Consider the following 19250-nt stretch of genomic DNA (forward strand, 5'->3'; position numbering starts at 1 on the left):
TAAGTGCAAAGCCCAAACAAATACCAGGTTTCTTTCAGACTTTGAGGCTGAAGAGGTGGTAGGTTGGTCCCCCCCTCCCCAGACACAACTCCAGAGTTGGAAGGAAGCCTAGTGCTCATGATGGTTGCCACAGGGTGTCTGACTGTTCAGTATGGTGAGTGAAATTGTGAACTATATTGGATGACTTGCGTCACTTTTCCTCCTTGCCACCTGAGTCCGGTGCTCCAGTATCGTTTAGTGGGAGAGCCTGTAGCTCAGTGGGAGAGCATCTACTTTGCATGCGGAAGGTCCCAGGGTCAATTCCTGTCATCTCAAGATAGGGTCTGGATATGGGTGAATGAATGGAAACTGAATTGGAACTGGATGAAGTAGCTCATGGTGCGTGGGCATGCCTGTCCTAAATAGGATTACTCATAGAATCATAGAGTTAGAAAGGGCCTATAAGGCTATTGAGTCCAACCCCCTGCTCAATGCAGGAATTCAAATTAAAGCATACTCTCATCCAGACGGGGCAGGATGCCCATGTAAAGGCAATGCCCACAACCATGTTTCTATTCTTCTGTTGATTTACCAACTACACCCCATATTGGATGAGAGGGATTTGGCTACTGTGGTCGGAACATCCCTATTTACCTGTGGAGCTAGTTCCTACTTTTACCCTGTACTCACTATATTGAGAATAAGGTTTGTTGAACTTAATGGGACTGAATTCTGATCTGGATTGTACTGTTTGGGGTCTGACATCCTTGAGGGAGCAGCTTCTCCCATATGAACCTCCGTACTCTTTGATATCCAGTGCTGAATATTCCTTGATGGGCCATCAGATTTTTAACAACCACAGAGCTAATGTTCTCTGTGGTGCCCCCAAGTAGTGACGAGCACCATATTTAAGAACGTGCCCTTTTTAGATTGGCTTAAAGATTTTTCTTTCTTTTTTTAAACAGACTTTTTAGTCAGTGTAACTCAATTTTATTGGAGACTTTTATTGCTGCTCCGTGGCACAGATCCTCCGTGGCGCAGAGTGGTAAGTGGTGGTAATGCAGCCGAAGCTCTGCTCATGGCCGGAGTTCGATTCCAATGGAAGGAGGGGTCAAGGTCCACTCAGCCTTTCATCCATCCGTGGTTGGTAAAATGAGCACCCGGCATATGCTGGGGGGTAAAGAAAGGCCGGGGAAGGAACTGGCAATCCCACTCCATATATACGGTCTGCCTAGTAAACATCGCAAGATGTCACCCTAAGAGTCGGAAACGACTTGCACTACAAGTGCTGGGACACCTTCTTTATTGCTGCTGTTGGGTTTTTCCACTTCTTGTGTCCCTGATTGTTTTTATTATGTTGTGAAACTTTGTACTGAAAGGTGGGCAATTAATCTTTTAAATCAATAAGTGTTTGGCCAACAATGTCAGTAGATGGAGCTTGCAAAGGTGGCAGTGCTGTGCCTTGCTCTTACTGGTACATCTTGGTTGTGGCTTTCCCGGGTTGTGGCCATGGTTTCCTTTCTGCCTAGTTCAGAATTACCCTGTGTCCTCTGTTCTCCATGATAAGCTGTAAACCATGGCTTAACATGAATTAGCACTGTGGTAGTTCACACTGTTGAATTACTCCTGTTTCGCTCCACCCTTCTCAGAGCCAGGAGCAACAAGCCACAAGCCTTGGCTTACTGCAGGGGTGGACATATGACTTGCTATACACAGGGCAGTCTTCGGTTTGAAGGGCTGCCCGAAGAGTCTCCTCACTGTGAAGGCATCCAGTATCTGAAGGGCTGTCCAGTCCAACTTTTAAGATAAGAACCATAAGAAGGGAGAACAGGGACCCTGAAGTTGCCCATCTGCAGTTGCCATTTGGACAGCACATCAGTTACGTGGTCACAGTCTTCCTTGCTATGGTGAGATGTACTATATATATTTATCTTTAAATTATACATTTACATCTGTAAACATAAATAGCATATGCAAAGTCCTTTTTGTGATGAATTTCTTCTTTTTTAGTAATGCATGAGCTGCTACCCTAGACTAGTGTACTAATTCCATCTGTAGTACCATGATTAAAACTGCAAGCAGGCTACAGTGTTATGTAGTCCTCACCCCCATCCATCTTTCCGGCACAAATTCCTCCCTTCATTTGTAGGCTGCAGTTTGCCCTTACAACACACTCTATTTGCACACTCTAACTGGGAGGGAACCTGGAGGTATCCACGGTTAGCATCCATATTGTTGTAGTACTTTGCCATGGTTAAGGCTGACAAACGTTGGGGGAATTTGTGTTGCAGGGTTGGGGAGGGAGTGCAAAGACTGTGCCAACTCCCAATCTTTTAATGATGGTTAAGAGAACAGTAGTGTTACCATATGCATTGAGCCAAAGTCTAAACGAGTCAGAATAATTAGTTATCTCTAATCTAGTATTCTAAACTTTTTTTTGCTTGTTGCATGCTTGTTGTCAAAAGTCTATTGTTAATGGAAACAGTGTTAATGGAAACATTTCTATTGATGGTAGAAGAAAGCTACAGTTGTGTGTGTATGTCTTTTTTACAGTCTGCTTCCCATTAAATAAATACACTATTGATTCATAGCAAAACTATCCATGTATTCAAACTTCTGAGGCTGACAAATATGAATCACTGAGATGAATATAAAATCTTTATTAATACGGTCAAAGACCAGCAGTAAAACAATGTCCAATAATACATACATTTAACTAAAATGAACAAAATTTTGTTCGATTTAAGATATTTTAAAACTATCAAATTATAAAACACCATGTGGGACCAGCAAGGTGCGTTGCTTTATTACTGCAGCACAATATTTTGCAACTGGGAATGAAACAGAAGGGTCCACATCTGCTAAAAGGTATTTTGTATATAATGCAGAGTCTTGGCCTGGGATTCGTTGGAGAAGAGGAGTAATAAATCGCTGTCTTAACTCATTGTAAAACTCACAATTTAACAGGACATGGTCGATGTTTTCTAAAGAGCCACTGCCACATGGGCAGACACGCTCTAGGAGTGGTATTTTTTGATATCTACCGTTTAATAAGGTAGAGGGTAGAACATTGTATTTGGCCTTCGTGAATGCTTTTCTTATTCTATAGTCCACTAAGATCCTCAAGTGATTCGCAGGTTTATAGGGCGAGCTACGTGGTTCCCCAATTGTATTAATATGTCTAAAAGAGCGTTGATTTTGTATTTCCGTATCCAAAATTCTTTTGGTAATTAATAAATTAGCTTGTTGGAATCCCATAGAAAGGAGAAAGGGTGGGGATAGGCCTAAAGATGTAAGTTTTAGTACTAGGGAATTTCCTTCGAATGGAAGGAGTCAGTAAGTACTAAAGGAGCCAATCCCACCGGAAAAAACACTAATTTTAACCAAAATTTTAATTTAAGGATCCATATACGTGAATCCAGTGTTGGAAGACCAGCTTCCAGGCGTAAAATGTTATTTGATACACAGGATGGAACTCCTAAAATGGACCTAAGAAATTTTGTTTGTACTATTTCTAATAAGGAAAAGTTTGTACATGCACTAGCCTGGGTACCATATAGTAGTTGTGGGACAATTTTGGAGGTAAATACTTTTAAGACTGATGGAATATGTTGGCCACCCTTAGTATAGTAGAAAGAAAGAAGGGCATTTACACTTCTTTGGGCAGTTATCCGCGCACATTTGGCCTGAGCTTGCCAGGTACCTGATGAGTGTAATATTATGCCAAGATATTTATAGATAGTTACTTGGTCTATAGCATTACCCTCCAGATTCCATTGGTGTTTTGTGCATTTTTTGGTAAAAACCATCACCTTAGTCTTTTCATAGTTGATTACCAATGCCTCAGTCTTACAGTGATTACTAAGAGCTGAAAGGAGACGCCGAAGACCGACTGGTGAAAGAGAAACTAACACAGCGTCATCAGCATATAACAATGTTGAAATTGGCCTATTTGAGAGCGTAGGATGGTGGGAAGGAATTTTTGCAAGGCTTTTAATTAAGGCATTCACATAAAAATTGAATAGCGTTGGAGCTAATATGCAGCCTTGTTTTACTCCATTTGTCGTTGGAATGTGCCCTGTTAAATTGCCAACACTATTATATCTGATGCGAACGTAAGTATTTGAATAAAGGGTACGTATAAGCAATAACAGTCTCTTATCAATATTTGCAGATTCTAATTTAGCCCACAGTTTGTCTCTGGGGATAAGGTCAAATGCAGATTTAAAATCTATGAAAGCTGCATATAACCCCTCCCCCCCGGGCGCTTTGAGTATTTGTCTATTAGATGTTTTAGAACAAGTAGGTGGTCAAGTGTAGAACGATTTACCCTAAACCCAGCTTGTTCATCTTCGAGTATATTTTCCTGCTCAAGCCAGAATTGAAGTTTTGCTAGCAGATGTTTAGCATATAATTTGCTGATCACACTCAACAGACTTATGGGTCTGTAATTCGATGGATCAGCTCTATTTCCTCTCTTAAATATTGGAACAATAATAGCTAAACCCCAGTCTTCAGGGATGATGGTCGTCTGATCTATACTCGTAAAGAGTGTAGCTAATATAGGTGCCCACCACTTGGGATCAATTTTGATCATTTCAGCCGTGATATTATCAGCACCGGAGGCTTTTCCTAATTTCAGGGAAGTAATTAGTGTGATCACTTCACTCTCAGTCACTGGGGGCCAGGTAGGAAGATCTTTTAACGGTATTTCGACATTACTGGTCTTAGTCTGATCACTTACATAGATCTTTTGAAAGTGACTTTCCCATAGGTTTACTGAAATATGGGAGTCCAATTTTGATATTGAATTTGGCCATCCTCTAGCAACTAACTTCCAGAATAGTGTAGTGTTCTTAATCCTAGAGGCCATGATCAGCTTTTGCCAGTATGATTTCTGGATTTCTAACTTTTTCCGTTTAATTAGATTTTTATAACTCTGTTTTAATTCTCTATATTCCGCCGGTATTTCTGTCAGATTTTGAAACCTATATTCTCTATATTTACAGATCAGAAGATTCTTATGGGCCTGGCACTCCTGGTCAAACCATTGTTTATGACAATTAGAACCTTTATTCCCTCTGGGAGTAGATTTCATGGTCAGATTTGTTTGGACCTCAGAAAGCATCTTCTGATAAGCTTGTATTGTAGGCTCTCCCTGTATTGCTGATAGTAATGTTTCTCTGAGCCGGACCATGGATGGAGAGTATATTATCTCTCTAAAATGTTTTTCTACTTTAATTGTCCAACGTACCCTAGAGATGGACTCAACAGGTTCCCAGTTTAAAGTTGGGGTATTTACGGGGCGAATCTCTTGTGATCCCCATATAAGTGACAATATAAGGGGTAAATGGTCACTTTCTGTTCGGATATCAACAGAACAGGAAGCTACCATATTGAACCAGTCCCTATGAATAATAAAGTAGTCGATAGTGGATGATCCCGCGTTTGACAGATATGTATATTCACCAGACCAATCACCCTCAACAGTTCCATTTACCAGGGTAAAGTTCAGTCTATAAGTCATCTGTATAAGAGAAAAACCTGCATAATTTACCCCTTTATCTTTCGAGGAGCGGGAAGGAACTTTGTAATTCTCGTATGACATAGGGGGAATTTGACGGAAATGCTTATACAGTTTCTCATCACTAGGGCCAGTTCTGGCGTTAAAATCGCCGGCTATTAATATTATGGCCTCTGGATGAGATGCTAATAGTTTAAGTATGTATTCCTCTAATAATTGGTATCTAGATTCAATTTGTTTCTTCTGTCTAATGGGGGGAAAGTAGACATTTATCAGTAACAGACTTGACTCCTTCGTTTTAAGAACTAGAGTCATGGCCAGTCCTGGCAAACATGGTAGATTTTTCAATTGTAGTCTTAGTTTGGTGGTAACCATTATACACAGGCTGCCTTTAGGGCGACCTCCTTTATCGCTATGTGTTGCTGGCATGGTATAAGTCATAAATCCATCAATATCTATTGGATCTATAGCCCAGGTCTCTTGTAACAAAATCACATCAAACTTTTTAAGATAAATCAAAAGGGATGGATCAGTAATTTTAGATTTTGCTCCCGCAATGTTCCAGGAAAGGAGGGAAAGATTTGTAGGGAGTTGAGTACTACTCCATCATGGTTTCAAAGACTGTAACGTTGCTGTTGGTGCCGTCATTAAGCTTTCTTCAACTGATTCCGTTAGTCTGTCTGATCCCGACAAGGAGGTTTCTGATGGAGACTTTCCTTCTAAGGGTTGGTTAGGATGTACGTCGTTTAAAGATTTGTTAGTAAGTAGCGATGTCAAGTTTTGCAATCTTTGAACTATGTCAAATTGCGCCTCACTTGAGAGATCTATATAAGCTTCCAACAGTCTTACTTCCTCCTCGATATATGGGCCACTTTCTTCCTCGGTCGCAGGTATTTGAGTCAATTCGGATCGTTGAGGCTCAGTTGTAAAGACGCTAAGATGAACTTGTTGGTCCGGATGTGTGGAAACATCCTGGCTCGAGTTTAACTCTGAGTGTTTTGCTAAATGCTTCACGTCAAAGTTTTCTGTCAGGTTTTTAGTTGGAATTTTTAGGCAAAGGGGTTGTGGCACTGCTACGTTCATAAAAAATCTGTTTATTTCAATGCCATGGTGCCATAGACTGAATTTATGTTGCAGCAGAAGATCCGCATGCTCCCAGGAGTCAAACTTCACCACTGCTCGCGCCATGTAGCTATTGTAGTATAGATATTCCACTGAAGATATATTTGCTGGTGAGAACCAGTTGGGCAAAACGCTGTTGAGTAGATGCAACAGATGAATTCTGCGCTCCCTTTGAGTTAGATATCCGGACGGTTTTGGGTAGTTTGTCAGTACTAATTTCCTACGGATAAGTTTTAATTGCCATTTTGAGGTGGGACTCTGCATCTTGACCTCCCTAGTATTGGAATAAGGGCACATACGTTTTAAAGTATTCTGATTATATTTAGGAGATTTTGAATCCTTTAGATGAGCAGACACCATTAGAATCTCGGGTTCAGCGGTTCGTTTAAGTTGGTCACTAGTTATGGACTGCTTTGGATGATTTACATGTTGTTTTCTTTTGGAGTCAGTGAGTGACTCTAGAATTTTAAAGAGTTTGGAGAAATTCATTTTAACATATTGACGGAATTTAGGGCGCTTGATGTTTTTACTCAATTTAGATGGTCTGGCCATTTTACCATGGCGTCTTCTTAAATTGGTCACCTGTTTTCCCTTGTCCTTTTGTTTAGCGTTTGCTTGGGACATTTGTTGCGGTTGAGCCATGTTAGATCGAGATAAAGGGTCAGAATGGAGGGGGAGTTTACTATACGCCTCCACAAGTGTAGTTAACAGCTTATTTGCCTCACAAATAAAGTTTTTGATGTGTTCAATGTCCTTAGTCAATGTAAAGAGCCAACAATCTAAGGGTAAATAGCTGGTTGTACTCAGTACACTTTTTCCCTCCAATAGTTTGGTGGGACTTGATGTAATAATCGGAGATTGTGCCATGAGGTGTAGGCTATCAGAGCCAGCCCCAGGTGATCCCTTTTCCATATCCCTCAAATCTGTAGTTGCCACCTGTAATTTGTTTGTTATCAAGGAGCTTGCCAAATTTTCTGCTTGCGCAATCTCCTGGGCCAAAGAGGGAGTTAAAAAAGCAGGACTTTCCAGTTGGATTGCTCCATTTAAATCCAGAGACCAATCCATAGGTGTATCCAAGAGAAGGCCCTTTACAGTCTCTTTCCTTGTATTGCTGCTTTCAACATTAGTCCAAGTTTTAGCAGACTCAGGGCCCTTTTCCTCCAAAGTAAGCTCTTGGCCTTTTTCTTTCATCGTACCAGATAAATTTGTCTGCTCTTTGGGAGAGAAATACTGGGTGATTTTCAACTGTTTGGGCTTTTTTTCTACTGTTGATAGTTCCAGAATATCAAGCCCCTGAGTCAGGTAATCTCTTCTCGTGTATACCATGTTAGAGTGTTTGGGTATCACCCCAGTCTAGAACTGAGTTTTTGGCCAATTCTAGTTAAAAAAGGTTTAACTTCTACTCACTTTCTGGTGTCTCCAAACCTTCTCAGAGCCAGGAATTTCCTTTATTTTCCTTTTCTGTTCGTCTGTCGGTTAAGTTTTATTTTCACAGTCTCATTATTTTCTAAAAGAGCAGCTATCTTTGTTTCTCCCAGACAGCCGGTTATAGGAAGCAAACAAACACCAAAGGAGATAACGGGAGGCAGACCTGCAGAATCTAAACGCCCAGCCAACAAAAACATCCCATAGAAAAAAGCAACAAAATGAGTGGGACAGAGATTATTCCCCTAGTTTAGTTTGGTTTAGCTTGATGTTTTATATCAGAGTTGAGAGCGACCAAACTTGCTGTTATCTGCCGGACGCCATCTTCCCCTCGAGATGAATATAAGGCTATATCTTTTTTTCCCATACCCAAAAATAGCTTGGTTTGTGTTTTTGTATGTTAAGATCAAGAAAAAAATACTACTTTGGAGGCCGGGCAGCTGGCATCTTGGGACTTGATGTCCTGGACCATTCATTTATATTCTAAGATATAAAGGGTTTTTATATAGATAGATACATATAAGAAAACATGGTAGGCAACTCCATTGTCATGCCAGTCTTACCTGTTTTTCAAATGAGACATTTGAATTCTAGAATCTCCCACAGTGGCTTCTCATTCTGTTTTATTTCATTGCATGAACCTGCAGGTGAAGATCTGGAAAATTCAGTAGAATTTGGATGTCCCTAGGTTGAAACTGCAATACTTACCTTGATACGACAATGCCTTGATAAACTTCACAGCACAAATTATATGAGACCTGGGAGATCTGTGATCTCCAGCTGTGTCTTTTACTGGCCTGCCAGTAAGTTGGTGGGTGCTAGGGACAGGGCCTTTTCAATAGTGGCCCCAAATCTGTAGAACTCCCCACCTAGTTATATGGCTTCATCGCTGCTGTTGTTAAGAAACATGGAATATGTTTTTGTTCCCTAATCTGCATTTAGTTAATGAGATGTGCCAAAAGAATGGCTAACTGCTACTGATTTTAATTTAATGATTTTTAATTTTTGTGTGTGTGTTTATGTGTGTGCGTTTAAAGTGGTAAGGCTCTTTGTGATGACAATGTGCCTGAAATGCAGCTTGACATGATTTTAATAAATAAATAAATAAATAAATAGTTAGTTAAAAGGAGACATGAGCACGGTTAAGGCAAATTGCGGTGTGGAATGGTGGAGAGAGGATAACCAATTCCCCACACTTACTTTCCAATCAAAATCCTCCCTCCACCCCGCAAGCTGTTGTTTACCCTGTGGGCAAATAACCTGCACATTTCCCCCTGTAAAACAAATAGCAGCATAGGTGATGTGATTTATGTTAATGAAAATGGCATGGGGGAACAGGGTTTTTTACCTGGCACCACTGCCCCCTACCCTTAACCAACAGCGTTTCCTTGATCCAATTCAACATCCTTCCCCTGTGGTTGCTTATAACTTTGAAGATACAATGGGAGATCCTGATCACGGATCTCCTGCATCTTATCTAGCTTTGCCCTTAAGCCTTATTCTCTCAGGTATGTGGAGAAGAAGCAGATCGTGCCTGCTGCCCCAACTCCAGACTTTGCATGTGAGCTAGTCCTGCTTCTGTCCTTGATCAGAAGATGAGAATGGGACTTCTGTGCATTTATTGCAGGACTTTGTATAAATGCTGCTGAATGAATGTGTAGAAGTCAAGAGTGGGGCTAGTGGGCATGGCCCCCTTCCCCCTCTCTATGTTCAGTATACATGCACAGAGAAGGTGGGGACAGGTCTCTACTCTCTGATTTGTTTACTTATTCAAGGGATTAATTGAACACTGTCGTGAGCTGGAAGAAAAGGTGAGATACCCTGGGACAATGAGTGGTTCTTGATTTAGCTTATCTCTGGATGAATAGATGTCATTTCAACAAAAACAGAGTGATTGCATGTTAAGGTGGGTGTAATGCAGAGCTCTTTGTGATTACAAGTAACCAGAGATGGGGGAAGAAGGGGAGGACTGAATCACCCAAGAATTTGTCTCTGTAGGCAAGGAACGCTTGTAACAGCAATTCTAAATGAGCCAGATTTAACAAAGCCCTGAGCACCCGTGATTGTATAAACAAGCCCTAGAACAATGGCAGAATAAACATGCCACTGGCCACATGACCACAATTTTGATTTTTTTTTTAAAGGGTGAATTGCAGTAATATAATATTGACTATATCGGGAGGGGCTAACCTTTTTTGGCTCAATGGCCATACCGAGGGCCCTCCACCCTCCAGTGGCCACATGCAAGTATATGTGCACACTTGCATGCTCATACACACTTGCACGCTCACTCATGGCCACACATGCACTCAGCAGAAGATGGGCATACACACAGGTAGGTAGGTGTGTGTGTGTGCGTGCACACACACACACACACAGACACGAGCGAGTGAGTGAGTGAACGAGCGAGCTGCAGAGACCATGATGATGACTGTAGGCAGCACTCTTAAGCTAGGAAATGACCGCAGGAGAAACCTGCCCATTTAAATGTGCCTGTCTTGTTCACAATTGATGGTGCTGTACATAAACCTTATCATTTGGGCCTTGATATTTTTTCTATTGGGGTTTAAACAGTAAAAGCAGGAATTGGCTCCAAATTACCCATTGCTGTTCTTTAAGATTTAGTTTTAAGTTAAATCTGTTCTTGTAGCTTAATCTGAATTCCTGATTGTTGCTCTGCTTACTGCTCGTTATGTAAAAGTTGCTTTCATTTTTTTAAATAAGAAAATGTCATTGTACCTTTCTACAGTGTGACAAAATCAAACAGGAGAGAGATGAAGCAGTCAAACAGTTGGAAGAGATTCAAAAAAGTAAGTAGGTTGATATATTGGCAAATTAAATGGGCAAAAATTAGCTCTTTCTTAGAGTACAAGGACTGTTTATGTTGTGACCTATATCTAGTTTTTGGTAATCTGTGCAATGATGCAGTTGATCTGGAGTTTTACCCATATTTGGACGAGGAGACAGGAGTCCACAAACACCTTCACAAAGTTGCCAGTGGTGACTGCCCTTCCCCCTCTGTTTATTGTTCCTGACCAATGCAACTATCAGCCCCATTGAATATTCCACACATGGATTATGGGGAATTTATTTACTTGGTATTTTTATACTGCTTTCAAGGCCAAAGGCTCTCCTCAGCAGTTCACAGTACAATGCATAAAGACAATTTAAAACATAAAATAGAATCATAGAATAGTAGAGTTGGAAGGGGCCTATAAGGCCATCAAGTCCAACCCCCTGCTCAAGGCAGGAATCCAAATCAAAGCATTCCCAACAGATGGCTTTCCAGCTGCCTCTTGAATGCCTCCAGTGTCGGAGAGCCCACTACCTCTCTAGGTAATTGGTTCCATTGTCATATGGCTCTAACAGTTAGGAAGTTTTCTCTGATGTTCAGTCGAAATCTGGCTTCCTGCAACTTGAGCCCATTATTCCGTGTCCTGCACTCTGGGACAATCAAGAAGAGATCCAGGCTCTCTGTGTGGCAACCTTTCAGGTACTTGAAGAGTGCTATCATATCTCCCCTCAGTCCTCTCTTCTCCAAGCTAAACATGCCTAGTTCTTTCAGTCTCTCCTCATAAGGCTTTGTTTCCAGTCTCCTGATCATCCTTGTTGCCCTCCTCTGAACCCGTTCCAGTTTGTCTGCATCCTTCTTGAAGTGCAGAGACTAGAACTGGACGCAGTACTCAAGATGAGGCCTAATCAGTGCTGAACTGCACGCGATTTGGAAACTAATATTGGTCTTCTAACAGAATCCATAGACAAAACAGCAGTGGTAGAGTTAAAGAAACAACAAATGTATTCAGTTAAAAGCAGATGAGATTAGCCAAGCTTTTTAAGACTAGTTTAAAAAGAGGCAGAGAGGGAGCTGAGCACACATCCCATGGGAAGGAATTCTGCCAAGATGTGGCCGCCACAGAAAAGGCTCTGTTTCTTTTGCTTGCAAGCCTGTTATACCTTTATGACTGTAAACAGGACCTCAGTGGACAGTCTTTCAGCTCAAACAAGTTCCTATAGGTGTATGCAGTACTTCAGATACCATAGTCCCAAATGATTTAGGCCTTTAAAGGTAACTGCAAGCACTTTAAATTGGGCCCCAAAACACACTGACAGTATAGAATTGGTGTTATACGCTTGGCCCCACAAGCATCTGGGTAACTTGGAGAAAGTAGGCTCTATGCTTGGTGTAAGAGACCATCTTTGTTTCCTCAAGGGCATACTCAGGGAATGACAGTGTTAATTTTTCTCATGTTTTATGCTGGGTTTTAGTGAGGAGCAGCAGGATTAAGATAAACTTGCACCACATCTGCCTTCTCTAAAGCACCTTGCAAACTGACGCAAGAACCCTTCCACAATTCTTCTGGCACATGCTCAAGGAAGGACTCAAGGAAGCGGCGGGGTTGTGTGTGTTCTCTCTCTTTTCACTTTGCATTATGTTTTTGAGAAGGAAAGAAGTGGTTTACGTTTCTTTCCCTCTCCAAAATACAGCACAAATAGTCTTAATAGTTCCTTAGTGGGAGTTCCATTTATCTAATGTAGCTGGTAAAATCTTCCACATGTTGTTGTTGTTGTTGCTGTTGTTGTTGTTGTTATTATGTTGACTTTAATGCAAAAGCTGAGGCCGGTTTAGAGGCCCAATTTTATTGCAGTGCTTTCATATCATGCTGTCTACCCCAAGAAAAAGCTAGGCAAGGATGACTTTCTGACACGGTGGACACAATGTTTTTCCTAACAGGGATTTTCCTTTCCCCTTCCTTACATGCCTCATAGAAAGCATAAGCTGATGGAATTGCAGTTATGAGAAGGCTTTTGTCTCATTTAGGTTTTCAAGGAACTGGCTCCCTTTTGTTGCAGGGTTTAGAATGCATCATATACTCTGTTCTGAATAAATAGAAAATAAACTACATATTGGTAAAGCGATTTAGTGGTCTCATCTGCTGTTAAAAGTAACCAGAAAATCAACTGGCATAGTTGTCCCCATTAGCAATGATGATTTAGCAATGAGGAGAGTTACACCTGTTGAATTTCTGTCTGTTTTGCAGCCTTTTAAAGGCAGATAAGTATTCCCAAGTTGAAACTGAACACTGTTTTTATAAATGTAATACCAAAGCATATTCCAATAAGCTCTCTGGGCCTTTGCGATCTCATAGAAAAGCTACCTTTCAGTTCTGACAGGGTGAAGCTATCAAATGTGCATATGTTATCTTAAAGATAATCAGTTCTTTTTACATTTCCTGGTCAAAAAAATCACTTCTGCTTAGCTAACTGCCCAACTGCAATCTTCCCTCTTTCTCTCTTGAAAATCTGAGTAGTGGATGAAATGTTGCTTTAAGTGCTGACCTTTGGATGGCATTACTTGGGTCGAGAAAAGGCAGGACTAGCCAGTCTCCAAAAGGCACTCTTTATAAATAAAACTGACTGAAATGGATATGCTAAATGCCAGTTTTTGCCATCTTTACTTTCCATATTTACCAACAGCTGAACTTTTATTTTTAAAATACCCAGAGTTCTAGTCAGTGGGAGTTAGAAAGATTGTATGGGCAGAGAGCATCTTTTTTTCTTCTTTATTCAAAAGCATTGCAAGGAAAAGAAACCTCTGTCTTTACCATTTTTTATTTACATTTTACATTTATTCCTATATACTTTTGCTATGCTTGCACATGTATGGAGGATTCTAATTGAAAGTGGATGTGAGGGCTGTGTGGAACACTTTCTTTTGATATATCTGTAGTGTGAAATTGGGTGGGGACCTTTCTCAAATGTAATGTATTGGAGAAGGCTCATTTGCTTACTGCCTAAGGCTCAGGGCTGCTGAGTTCTTAGCACCAGATTCCCTCTTTATGAAGGATCAAGCACATCTACATAACCACATTTAAAGTGGGTATGAAGATGTCTTCCACCGCACAAGGAATAAATATGCTAACAACTCGCCCCCTCTACCAAATATCCAGTTTTCCTCTTGTGCGATAATGGTTCTATTGATGCCGTGTGGTGTCTGGAGGTAACAAAGCACAGCTAATGGGAGTGGATAGCCTCCCATGAATAGCTTCTCAAGAGAGGAGGTGACAACAGTATTGCAGCCTGTTATGTTAGGTCTCTGTCACTATAGTACATTTTGTTGGAGTATTGGCAACAGAGGATTAAAAAAAAGATCCAGCACCTAATACATAGACAACAAAGAAATTTACACAGCTGTGGTTTGCATTGGTTCATAAATGCAGTAGAAATACCTCCAATGAAACAGCCCTAAACTTTAGGCTATTTTGTAACAATCGGTGGCTCTGTGTGCCAAAAAAATGGTCTAAGAAGTCAAATTCCTCTGAAAGAGAAGTGGAAGGAATAACACATGCACACACACACAGACAGACATGCACATACGCCTTGTGGCCTGTTTATGTGTGTTATGATACTGGGAATTCAAGAGTCTGGCAGAAAATGTCAAGTAGTTAAAGCTTAAAATTCAAAAATAATATTTGCTCTTGTAAAATGTCGTAGGTTTCCTTTATCTTCCCTTTCATTTCCCCCCCCCCCCAAAAAAGACATACCTTGTAAACATAGCGATAAAATGCCGGGAATATTAGGATTTTACAGCAATAATGGAGCCCATTATTTAAACGACAATATAAAAGGCAATTATATTGATGAAGAGCTACACGGGCTTTGTGTCTGTGAATAAACTTGGCCTGTGCTCAGCTTCTATTTGTTCTCCCGGCATAAACACATATTGTGCGTGATTCCTGTTTAATGGGGCCCAGTTTGTATGCCAAGCAGCTGCATTTTAGGCCCTATAGCGTGATTTCATAGCTCTCAGAAAATTGGTTCTATTCAGCAGAAGAGATAGAAGGTGGTGGTAGGGGGGGAAGCTTCAACACACAATCATTTCTTTTCAATTGGAGCCAGAAAGGTTGATGACAACATGACCATTGTGTGATAATGATAAGACCACTAAGGATCTGTACTTCTCATCAAGGCTTTCACACAACAGCAGATACAATTTAATTCACTGCTCTGTCAGCAGTGCTGATACCATTATGCCGTCTGTCTCCACAGTTATAATCACTGTCCTCCGAGAAATGCAGTTGAAATGATCTTGAGCAGTCAAAGAAACTCTCAATTAAGGCTGCCACTTCCAATGTGTCAGATTGTGTCTTATGCACTTGGTACAATTTTCACTTCCAATCCTGTTTATTTACAATGTCGTCCAGTAATTATGCTTAACGTGTCATTTAGTGAGGGTGCCCCTGCCAAGGAGATTGTTGGGTGCTGCAGTGCCATTGAGTGGGAGTTTCTTGCAGTCAATGCCATCAGCGGCTTTTAGTCCCTGATGGGATGTGGTAGTAATGTTGATAATGCAAGTATCACGCTCATCAAGTCATAATTAGATGCCACTCAAATGTGCCACTTGTAATAACAGTGTTGATTCATGTTTTCTCGGCGACTGCAACTACTAATTAGTTAAGTGGTTTTTGGTTGGCCTGCATTTGCTGCATATTATTATTACCCCTGAAAAAATGTTGAGGTTGGAAAGGTTTCTGGCCACTTAGTGTTGTGTTATGAATTTTAATATCAACATAGCAAGAACTTTGGACAGTCTTAGGAAGTTTTATATGTATATTCAGATACATTTTCCCTTTGAAATTTAATCATAATTACAGGTTAACTAATCTTTAAATGAACCATGAGCTAGTGCTCTCTCTCTCTCTCACTCACACACACACACACACTCATTCACTCACTCACTCACTTTGTTTCACATGAAAAATTTAGTTAATTTTCCTACCATTTAATGTAAAGGGAATCTGTGTATTTATTTCTCAGAACTTTCTTAGCTCATTTTATGAAATAACAAAGTGGGTTTTTCTGGACAAGAACAAATGGCATGCAATCACTTTTTCTTTTCTTTTGACAATGGATGAGACAGATGTAAAAACCCCATGGCACATTAGTGATAGATTCTTTTTTTGTTCATTATGAGTCTTCAGGTTGGATGCATGTGTGGTACCATATGCACATGCAACAGGGATAGCTGTTCGCTCTCACAGGAGGCAGTGATGGCCACTAACTTGGATGGCTTTAAAGAGGATTAGACAAATACATGGAGGATAAGGCTACCAATGGCTTCTAGCTATGATGGCTATGCTTTGCCTCCATGGTCGGAGGTAGCATGCTTCTGAATACCAGTTGCTGGAAACTGCAGGAGGAGAGAGTGCTCTTGCGCTCAGGTCCTGCTTGTGGGCTTCCTGTAGGATGCTGGACTAGATGGGCCACTGGCCTGATCCAGCAGGCTCTTCTTATGTTCACATCATACCCAATTCCCTGGCATGTGTACTTGCATAATACACAGTGGGTGAAATCCAGTGGGAGCAAAAGAAATTTCTGCTTGCACAATGGGACTTCCCCTTCCTCTTCTCCCTACTGCAGCTCCCTGTACACCTGCAAAATCTGTTCTGAAGGACTGAGGGACCCTCCAGAGCAGATTTGTGAAGTGCTGGGGGCTGCACTGAGGAAGAGAGGAAGGGGAAGACCCATTGCACAAGCAGAAGCCAGCTCACACAATGTTGAATTTTGCTCATATTTCCAAATATGTTTTTCCCATGTTCACACCTTATACACATTTAATTGTAAGTCTGTTTTATGTGTGCTTAAAAAAGAAAAGTAACTTGCTCGGTTGGTGTGGTAGAAGGCTACAAAATATCTTATTGAGGAGGATCAGCCATGATCTTTGCTTTTGTGGCTAAACATCTTTCAGTTTTTAGGATAGTGACGTTGGTTTCCCATGCAGCCTGATCTTATATGGGTTTACTTACAAGCAGTTCTCACTGAGTTCAGTGGAGCTTTCTCCCAAGTAAGTGTGCATAGGATTGTGGCCTGAGATGGGTTGATTGATGCCCCCGATTTTTATTATTTTATTATTGCTTTCCACTGCAGCATGTGGCACAGATTACCTGCAGCATTTCCCCATGGTTTGCTTGATTCATGACAGTATCTCTGCCTGGCACACAGCACTTACTCCAGTTTCTGACTTGTGGCACACAACAAAATAGGTGGCCTGAGCTGACCTAACAGAAGATAAGCCTCTTAAAGTACAGGAACTTTATTGTTGCTTTGTTTTTGCTTCAACAGTCTTTTGATTATCTGATCTCAGTAGAGCATATTTCCTTTGGCCTGTCTGCATTTACCTCATCTACAGGAGACGCTGCTGCCATGTGGCCGTTTTCCAGGCCCAGCTATAACAGTACATCTAGGATCTTGTGGTGTGTCTATGTGTATCTCCTTCAGTTAGGGCTGTTTGCTTTCATCTCTGTGGTGGTACGGTGCCAGACGCTGACAGAACTCAAAACATAAATAACAATTATACCAAACAAGAGGGAGAAAGCCATTGGTCTCTTATTTGTTTTCAAGGCACAGTTCACAGCACTATTTTTTCCACCCATAAAACCTTAAAGGGCTTAGATTCAAGTGTGTGAGAGAATGCTTCTCCTCTAATATCCTGTAATGATACAGTACACATAAGAATGTCCACATAAGAGGAGCCCTGCTGGGTCAGGCCAAAGCCCATCTAGTCTAGCAACCTGTTCCCACAGTGACCAATCATATGGCTGCAGGAAGACAACAAGTAGGACATGAATGCAACAACACTCTCCCCACTTGTGATTCCTAGCAACAGGTATTCACACCTTCTTAACATTATCATTTATATGCTGTGTTTGGAGATCAAGGGCTTAGAGAGAAGCAGCTTGAGTGACTGTCCTGCAGCTGGAGACAACTTCCTCTTTCAAATTTTCACTTTTGCTTTGGACGATGAGAGGAAGAGACTTCAGTGTTCATGAGGGAGAATTTCACCAAGATTAAAGCTCTGCCCTTTGGTATATAGAAGATGCAAGTCACAATCTTATTCGTGTCTACTTGGTAATAAGTCCTACTAAACACAATTGGACTTACTTCTCTGTAAACATGTATAGGATTGTGCTGTAAATTAGGTGGAAGGATGTGTGTGCTGTATATTTGAAGAGCATTTTCTGTGCTTAGTTTGTTTGTTTAAATATTTATACCCCAACTTTCCATTTTAAAAATGCTCTTGGCAGCTTGAAATACTTTTTAAAACAATTAAAACATCACAGAAGAGTGAAACAATGTTTAAAGATACTTTTAAAAAGTTGTTTTTAATGCCTAATAATAACTGTAGCAGTATCATCAAGTACATACGAAATATCCCCCTTTTCTATTGAAAAGGAAAGGGATTTGTTCCTTTGGCATGCGTGGTACCTGGGCCTCTGTATTAATCATTGATAGCAATTGGTTACTGAATGATAACCCAGATTACAGAACAAGCAAACTGTTCAGAAATATGGGTACTTCTGAAGAATAGTCACGTGTGGCCCAAAATGTGGATTGAGAGAAGATAGTCCATTCTCACCAAATGTCAAATCTTCGCATCTTTTGGAAACTGAGCCAGCTATTGCAACTGAACTGAAGCTGTTTGGCAGAGAGTGTGAGCTTTATAACTATTAATCTTTTTTAATATATAGAAAACTAGACATTTATTTAAAGAAAATAATTGGGTTTTTTCCTCCTTCCATTCCTTCTGTGGTATATTGGTTGTACTGGGACCTGGGAGACACAGGTTCAAATCTCCACTCAGACATGAACTTCTTAGCCTAACCTACCTCACAGGGGTTTTGTGAGGATATAATGGGGAGGGGAAGAACCATGTATGCCTCCTTGAGCTGGTTGGAGGAAAGGTGGGATATAAATGTAATAATAGTGGTGATAATGACTTGTTTATTTATTTATTGCACTTCTATCCATCTACCTTTTCTCCAAAGAGATCAAGGTGGCTTACAAACATAGTTCTGGATTTTTTAAAATTATTTAAAGTTTATTAGAAATTATCATAAAATAATACCTTTAAGAATTTCAATCTTTTTACACCAAAATGAAAAACTACTTTATGGATTACATATATTTACTAATAGGCAAAAAACCTTGTGGTTTAAGAATGTACCTATACCCAACATATACTTCTATCAAACTTTAAAAAGCAGGGAAATTGGGCAGCTATAGTGAATGCACCAGGGGAGTAGGAGACCTGAACTCCTCTCTGAGATATTGGACTGCCCTACAAATTTGTCAAAATGCAAAGACAATTTGGGTTGGTCTTTCACAGTCCAATCCACTTGCTGTGTAGCTTGGAAGAATTTGG

The 19250-nt window shown here is 40.7% G+C and overlaps 1 protein-coding gene across 9 annotated transcripts in view; it reads left to right on the forward strand.

The window, feature by feature from the left end:
• SHTN1 (shootin 1) overlaps positions 1–19250 on the forward strand; it is a 168777-nt gene that overhangs the window by 33392 nt on the left and 116135 nt on the right. For 5 of the 9 annotated variants that reach the window (XM_061635887.1, XM_061635884.1, XM_061635885.1 and 2 more), the window contains one exon: positions 10800–10860. In XM_061635887.1, coding sequence (XP_061491871.1) covers positions 10800–10860 — 61 coding nt within the window. The other 4 variants (XM_061635889.1, XM_061635892.1, XM_061635888.1 and 1 more) reach the window with 4 other exon arrangements.

The sequence above is a fragment of the Rhineura floridana genome, chromosome 7 (assembly GCF_030035675.1).
Source record: "Rhineura floridana isolate rRhiFlo1 chromosome 7, rRhiFlo1.hap2, whole genome shotgun sequence".
Lineage (NCBI taxonomy): Eukaryota > Metazoa > Chordata > Lepidosauria > Squamata > Rhineuridae > Rhineura > Rhineura floridana.